Below are 8,021 nucleotides of genomic sequence, written 5' to 3' on the forward strand. Positions count from 1 at the left end.
CCCTGCTCCTACACATGAAACCTGCTGGGTGACCTTGGGCTAGTCACAGTTCTCTCTGAACTATCCCAGCCCCACCTACCTCACAAGGTGCCTGTTGTGGAGAGCGAAAGGGAAGAACTTTGTAAGTTGCTTTGAGACTTCAGACAGTTGAGAAAAGAGGCGTATAAATTCTAACTCTTTTTCTTGTGATGTGGTCAGCGTCAGTGAATACCACCAGAAGACTTGGGTCCTGGCAGCTCCCCCACCTCTGTATATGTTGATGCCGGCCCTGAGTCCATCACCAGAGACTAGTAGATACTCCCTAGTTTATCCCCTACCACTAACTCTTGAAAGAAAACTACTTGCTGCTCAGAGGTTAAGCAAAGAAAACAATATGTAATTTCAGTAGGAATTGTTATTTTTTAAAGAGATGAAATTAGCACAACCCAAAACCTATTGTTTTGCAGACATCCACCCTCCACCCACAGTACACTTGAAAACTTAACACATTTCAAAGAGCTATGGGTCTTATTCCCATCACAGTGGAAAGCTATATCATTATCCTGCACTGCATGGCCTGAGCTTGCTGGGGCTGTCCCCAAATACACATCCCAAATTTACAAGGGCTATCCTGATTTTTATGACCAAGCATGAACAGATTCTGTCTTTAGCATCTTCAGTTGACAAAAGCTTTTATCCAGTCTGGCCCAAATTCTAAGCAAGACCGAACAAACATCTTGTTCCTTTTCCTCTCTATTAACATTCTGAATACTTTCCCCCATTTGCTCATTCACTCAAATTGATTCAGTTCTGTGAGAACATTGACAAAGTGTCAGCTCATGACAGAGCTTTCCCCATGTTCAGAGGATGCAATGTAGGGTTTCTCGCCAGTATGGACTCTGCGATGTCTGCTGAGGCTGAACCGCTGCCGGAAGCTTTTCCCACAGTCAGTACACTCATACGGTTTCTCTTCTGTGTGAGTCCTTTGATGGCGGTTACGGTCCGAGCTGCAGATGAAGGTCTTCCCACACTCTGAGCACTTGTATGGCTTCTCTCCAGTGTGGATGCGCTGATGAGTGGCGAGGCCAGAGCTGTAAAGGAAGCACTTCCCACACACCAAACACTTGTGGGGCTTTCCCCTCTTGCGCATGCGCTTGTATTTCATGGAACTCCCGCTGTGGCTGAAGCTCTTCCCATAAGCAGCATAGGCACTGTGTCTCTTGTTGGTATGGATCCTCTGCTGGAATGTCACTCCTCCCTGATCCATGTATGCCCCTCCATAAGATGTAGATCTATCCATGATCTCCCCTGGGTGTGCTTCTTGCTGAAACTGTACTCTTGGCTGATCATGGAGGGTACTTTCTTGATCACTACACAGAGGGCCAGTTTCATCTGCATTTTCTGTAGGTGTTCCAAATAATCCAGCCCTCTCTGGATTTTCTAGCGCAGATTTCTCTCCCTGATTTATGGTCTGCCACCCTTGGCCTGCAGAAGGAATGAGAAAAGCCAAACTGGACTTAGACACTGAATTAGAGGAAAAAAGAGCTTCAGGGTAGGAAATGGGAGTGTTAAAAGAACAGCTTTGCAGCTGCTTTGCCTTTAGAACTTTGTGGGAACGTTTGGTCTGGTGGGCACATAAGACAGGGCCTTTTCAATGGTAGCCCCATGATTATGGAACAACCTGCCTAGGGTGGTGCTCCTACCTAGTCTCTTCACTCTGGATTTTGAGGAGGCAGCTGGAAGTTTGAAAATGCAATTTCAACTTGTGGTTTTAATGTAATTTATTGTGTTTGTGTAAATCTGGAGTTCCTGTAAGGTTGAAATGCAGCTAACAAATGTTTCAAATAAAACAATTTTTTTGTAAAAAGGAGTCTAGTAAGTAAACAAGTAATATTTATTTACAATATTTCTAGACATGAAAATGTTGATGTTCACTGCCTTGGGGTGCTACTGGGGCTTAAAGTAGGCATAGAAATACACACAGACACAATTTCAGTAAAAAAAGAGTTCATCAGGCAATTTACCAGAATTTTAAAAATGGAAATATTTTTTAAAATGAAAATGTGAGCCAAGGTGGGGTGATTTTCTGATTCCTTGTGCTGATTCTCCCCTTCCCTCATGTACTGTTCTGTTTCACAAACTGTGTTTTAATTTCCTTAAAATAAACAGTGGATTTTTCACACAAAAAGCTGGAAGCTATCTTATCCATCCCAAAGGCTGTGTGAGTTTCAAGCATCCTGGAGAGCTCCCTGAAGGGCCACAGTTGAGGTCAGATCAAGAAGGAGCTTCAGAGCATCCCAGATCACAGGCATAAAAGAGACCTTTCCTTACCTGGCACATGGGCATTTCCATCATCTTCATCCTTGTTCTCAGTGCACGGCCAGTCCTCAATGCCTGATGGAGCTTTCTCGGGCTCTGAGAAACTCATAGCCACCACCCCTAATGGCATCAGCACCTGCAACATGAGCAAGGTCAGAGAATATAAAGAGAGAACATCCAGCATACTGTCTCATAAAGCTGCCAGAAAAACAAAAACAGAAGTATAGTGTAGCGAAGATCAAGAAATATCAAGAGACAAACAAGCCCAAAACACTATACTATGACTGTAAGTAAAAAAGTAATGTGTGTGTGTTAACTCATGTATATTTAATATTAACAAAGAGCATCCATAAAAGCATCTGCACTACAAATTACAGAACTCCAAGTGTTATACATACCAGTATACATTATAGCCACGAGAGCAGCCTCAGCATACAGCAACCAATCAGTTACTACAGGGGACCGAATAAACAGGGGATAAGGGCCAAGGCCTTCCACAATGTCACCTTCTGACACAGGTATTCAAGAATGTAAAGGTTCCCTTTAGCCCCTGTAGCTAGTAGCAGTTTTCCTCCATGAATCTGTGTAATCCCCTTTCAAAGCCCTCCACACCTTTAGCCATTACTGTATCATCTGGAAGTGAATTCCACCATTTAATTCCTCATCGAGTGGAGAATTGTTTTCTGATCCTGTTTCCCAACAATTTCCTTGGATGCTCTTGAGTTCTAGTATTTCAGGAGGAATTTGTGGGAGGTTGGAGCACTTAAATTCCTTCAGCCTTTCCTAATAGGAAAGGTGCTCCAACCCATGGCATATGTCACCCTAAGTTACTTGGAGGAAGCCTGGGATAAAAATGGATAAAGAGAATGAGGGATAAATCAGGACAGAGCTTTTTTAGAAATGTATTGTTGAGGGCTTTCACAACTGGAATCAACTGGCTGTTTTGGGTGTTCCAGGCTGTGTGGTCGTGGTCTGATCATTTTTGCACAACATTTAACCTGCATCCATGGCTAGCATTAGGCAAAGCATTAGGAGCAAAAATGACCAGACCGCAGCCACACAGCCTGGAAAATCCACAACAGCCAGTGTTTTTTTTTAAAAAACAGGAACTTTGACAGACTTTGTAGATGTAAACAAAACAAAACATGGATCTGCCTATCTTTCATTGAACTGGCCTGGGTAAAGGAAGGAGCTAGATTAAAGAAACCACATGAACACATGAAGCTGCCTTATACAGAATCAGACCACAGGTATGTCAAGGTCATTCATGTCTCCTTGACCTGGCAGGCTAAGGGCCATCCTTGGTCAACCACAATTTGTGAAATGGCTGAAGTTAGTTGCCATGGTCATCTGTCTGCCATAAGCAACAAGAGGCAGGCAACAGCTGAATTTGAAAGGATGAAACAGCCTTTTCTTTCTGCTTTGAGGCAGGCTGAGCCACCTTCCTAGATCACAGCGCCAAATACCAAAGTGGAATCACCTTACCTGTTTTTCCTGCCTCTTGGCCTCTTGCTGCATCTGCAAGAACTCTTCAGTCAAGGTTATGGCTTGGGCACTGCTCTCAGGGCCCAGCTCCTTTACCCAGTTCTGAACCTCTGGGGGAAGGACAGTCAGGAACTGCTCCAGAATCAGCAGTTCTAGGATCTGCTCCTTGGTGTGCCTCTCAACTTTCAGCCATTGACTGCAAAGCTCCCGAAGCCTGCAATAAGTCCCTCTTGGCCCCTCGGCCTTTTGGTAACAGAAACTTCGGAAATGCTGGCGCAGCTTCTCCCGATGTATGACATCCCCCTTCAAGATGGCTGCCTTCACTTTCCCATAATCCTGTCTGTCTGGGGCTGGCAGTCTGTTAAAGACCTGCTTGGCTTCTCCACTCAATGCTGGCAGGAGTCGGGTAGCCCACTCTTCCTTAGGCCACTGGCAGGCTTTGGCCACTTGCTCAAAAGAGGCCAGAAAACCCTTGGCATCATCCCAGTGGGACGGCTCTTCTGGCAACTGTAGAAACCCCCAGTCTGAATGAGGAGACTCTATCGTCTTCAGGAATTCCTGCCACTGGATCTCCCAGTGCTGAAGAAGACCCTCATCTGGTTCTTGCTTAACTTGACTGACAGGGAGTCTTTGCAAGAATTCTCGGATATGCTCAGTTTGGTTGGAATGCAAGCTTTTCCCCTCACTGTGGAATCCTGGCCCTGTTGTGGGGCCTGCTGGATCACGCCCTTCCATTTTCACTGTTGGCTACAAAAGAGGAATAAGCAGGAGATTATGATCTTCTAGAGCAGAGTCATATGTTTTTCCCTGGGGAAAATGAGGTGTAAACCAGGAAGAAAACTGACAGAAGCAAACAGTCCATCTTTGACACAGTATATTACAATTGTTAAAACTATTCATGAAATCAATTTGCACATGACATCGTTCAACAAACTCTGAGTTCCAACTGAGAAGAAAGGAAGGTTACAGATGAAGTAAAATACTCATTTATTTACATTATTTAATGTCACCTTCCTTACTTGGACTCAAGACAGATTACACAGAGTGCATCAATACAATTCATGGAGAGGAATTCAGTAAACAATGCAATGCAAATTAGGGTTGTAGAACCAGCCAGAAAATAGGGTAGAAGTAGAAGAAGGAATTGGTTTTTATACCCTGCTTTTCTCTATCAAAAGCAAAGGACTCTCAGAGAACTGAGGCAAAGAGTAAGTATTAACTTAGCACATTAAACGACGCAAAATTCCATAGTAGGGTCCTAGTTTCAACCAGCTATACAGTAGCATAGACCACAGCCCTTAATATTTTTTTCTAAGTAACTTTAAGAATCATTTAGCACAGCGCAAGTCTATTTGCCTGTGTTGGGGTTGCCAACCTCCAGGTAGTAGCTGGTGAATACAATAGATTTTCAGGTGACACAGATCAGTTCACCAGAAAAAAATGGCTACTTTGGAAGGTGGTTTTTGTGGCATTTTACCCCATTATGTCCCTCCTCTCCCCAAACACTCCCCCCCCCCGCTCCATGCCCCAAATCTCCAGATATTTCCCAACCTGCAGCTGAGAACCCTAGCCTGCATAGAAAAGCCCATCTTGAATAATTCAATTTTGCAGTTTGAAGAAAGCCAATAGAATAGGAACCTTCCTGACCTCCTCGGGCAGCCCTTTCCACAGACAGGTGGTCTCGCAGAAATTTTAAAGTATATGAAATAAAAAGTGACCTGACCGAGGCACCAAAAAGAATGTCAAAAGACAAGTTGCTCATTGGAGTCAGCTTTCGCCCTGGTGACTCCACGTGGGAAGAAGGTTACCTTTCACCCTATACAGAAAGTTATCTAAAATTGAGAACTCAGTGGGTTAGGGATTTTCTAAGACTGGAAGGGGAAGGACTTCTTTCCCTCCCACCCCTTCGGGAAAAACCTGTGAAAAAGAGACTTTGCCAAAAAAGAGAGGAAAAAGGTGGTGGTGGTGATGGAGGAGGAGGAAAATACCTTTGCAGGGATCTTTCCTCCTTCCTCAGATCTGGAAGAAACTGAGGTTGCCAACTCCAGCCTGGAAAATACCTGGACATTTGGGGTTGGAGCCAGAGGGCGGTAGACGTGTTTGGAGAAGGGAGGGAAATCAGCGAGGTATAATATGCCATAGAGTTCACCATGCAAAGGAGCTGTTTTCTCCAGGGGAAATCAATCTCTGCAGTCTAGAGATAACCCCAGGCCCGACCTGGAAGTTGGCACCCGGATCGTGCAAGGAGGTCTAGGACAGTGGTGGCGAACCTATGGCACGGGTGCCAGAGGTGGCACTCAGAGCCTTCTCTATGGGCACACACAAACAGAGTTCATCATGTGGGGGGGGGGGGAGAAATTGCACTCTCCCCCACATCTAGGCTGACCTGGGCCGCTGGGTTCGATTATTAGCATTAAACCTAAGACCTAGTTTTGGGGAAGCAGCGTAGGTAACCCTGTTAACCGCTGTTAAACCCCACTGATTTTCTTGTGAAGAACTAAAGCACTATCCTTTACCTGGGAGTAAGCTCAGTTGCTGGCAATGGGGCTTGCTTCTGAGTAAACCCTCCTAGGGTCATGATTCACCCGTTGGAAGAGTTGCACAGTTGCTTCCAAGCAAAGCCACCAACTACCACCAAGCTTACTTCCGAGTAATGCACGCCTCAGAGCCAACCATTTTTTTCTAAACTAAAGCCTCAGTATTCAGGTTAAATTGCCGTGTCCGGCACTTTGCGATAAATAAGTGGGTTTTGGGTTGCAATTTGGGCACTCGGGTCTCGAAAAGGTTCGTCATCACTGGTCTAGGAGACCCAGTAACCTGACTAACGGGCGGGGAGGGGGCACAGCTAGCAGACTCCTCCAGTCTCCTCTTGTTTCGCCTCCCCGCCTGCAAACCCGCCTCATCTCCGTTTGCTTTCCCCCCACCCCACCTCGTTTCTTTTTGCAGCACAGAAGGTCAAATCGGAGCGGCTCCCCTAAGACGGGGGGCGGGGGAAGCTTTCCCTGGTTTGGGGGGGGGGGGGTTGGGGGCTTGTTTTGTGTTTTTTGCACGCCCCCTGCTCATCGTTCTTACTTCCTCCGACCCTCTAGGAACAGGGTTTTTTTTATGAATTTAACCCAATAATTTCCAAAACGGTGCCACAGAAAACTGAGTGTAAGAGGGAAAGGGGAGAGTTGATGCTAGACAAGCATCTCTTCAGCCAAAGGCCAGGGAATATAGCTGCTCTTTACCAATTTTCTAAATGCATATATAAAGAAGATGCTGTGGAAACCTGTGGTTTCCTCCATTTACTTATTTGTTTGTTTGTTTATAATTAAATGTATATACCGCCCGCCCCCGGAGGGCTCTGGGCGGTGAACAACATAAAACAAAATAACAAAGAGAACTCGATCAGAAAAAAATTAATAGAAATATAGAACGGCTCTAACATTAAAATAACTAAACCCATTTAAAATGCAGCAATAAACTATAGATAGCGTCCAACAGTCTAAAAACCCCACCCTTGGAGAGGGGAACGGCGGGTCCCATAGATGTAATAGGGACCACCTAAAGTAGGAGAAGAGGGGCGCCCTCAGTGGCCAGCCTCACCGCCCGGAGCCCTTCGGGGATCGGGCGGTATATAAATTTAAGAAATAAATAAATAAATAAATAAAAGCCCGGAGGAACAGCTCAGTCTTACAGGCCCTGCGGAACTCACCAAGGTCCCGCAGGGCCCGGACAGCTGGAGGGAGACTGTTCCACCAGGTAGGGGCCAGGGCCGTAAAAGTTCTGGCCCTAGTGGAAGTCAGCCACATCATAGAAGGGCCAGGCACCACCGGGAGATTGGCCTCTGCCGAACACAGGGACATGTGGGGTCAGATGGTCCCGCAGGTACGAGGGTCCCAAGCCGCGTAAAGCCTTAAAGGTCAACACCAGCACCTTGAAGATGACTCGGAATTCAACTGGGAGCCAATGCAGTCGGCGCAACACGGGCAAAATACGGTCTCTAGCGGCTTGGTAATTTCATAAATTTTTATACAAGTTTTATGCATGTTAAGAGTTTTAATGAATTTTAATAGGTTTTTAAATGAATTTTAAACAGGTTTTATTGTTACAGATTATAATTGTTTTTAAGTTGTTTTGGATTTTATGAGTTTTTTTTTAATAACCCACCCTGACACCTTTAGGTATAGGAAGGGACAAAAATATAAATAAATGAATACATTTGATTGCGCGCAGTTCCTACTGTCTATATTGAA

The 8,021-nt window shown here is 45.2% G+C and overlaps 1 protein-coding gene across 4 annotated transcripts; it reads right to left on the reverse strand.

Moving 5' to 3' along the window:
* Positions 1-355: 355 nt before the first annotated feature.
* Positions 356-6,844, reverse strand: LOC125428744 (zinc finger and SCAN domain-containing protein 31-like). Of its 4 annotated transcripts, none has more exons than XM_048489353.1 (4): positions 6,713-6,844; positions 3,784-4,530; positions 2,311-2,434; positions 356-1,464 (listed from the first exon to the last, which is right to left on the reverse strand). In XM_048489353.1, the coding sequence occupies exons 2-4, from the start codon at positions 4,516-4,518 to the stop codon at positions 812-814; spliced, it is 1,512 nt and encodes a 503-aa protein (XP_048345310.1). In that variant the 5' UTR covers positions 4,519-4,530; positions 6,713-6,844; the 3' UTR covers positions 356-811. The 4 variants fall into 4 exon arrangements, with proteins under 4 accessions (XP_048345310.1, XP_048345312.1, XP_048345309.1 ...); XM_048489355.1 differs by lacking the exon at positions 6,713-6,844 and adding an exon at positions 6,300-6,320; XM_048489352.1 differs by lacking the exon at positions 6,713-6,844 and adding an exon at positions 5,772-5,926.
* Positions 6,845-8,021: the final 1,177 nt, after the last annotated feature.

Source organism: Sphaerodactylus townsendi, linkage group LG03, assembly GCF_021028975.2.
Source record: "Sphaerodactylus townsendi isolate TG3544 linkage group LG03, MPM_Stown_v2.3, whole genome shotgun sequence".
In the NCBI taxonomy this organism is placed as follows: Eukaryota; Metazoa; Chordata; class Lepidosauria; order Squamata; family Sphaerodactylidae; genus Sphaerodactylus; species Sphaerodactylus townsendi.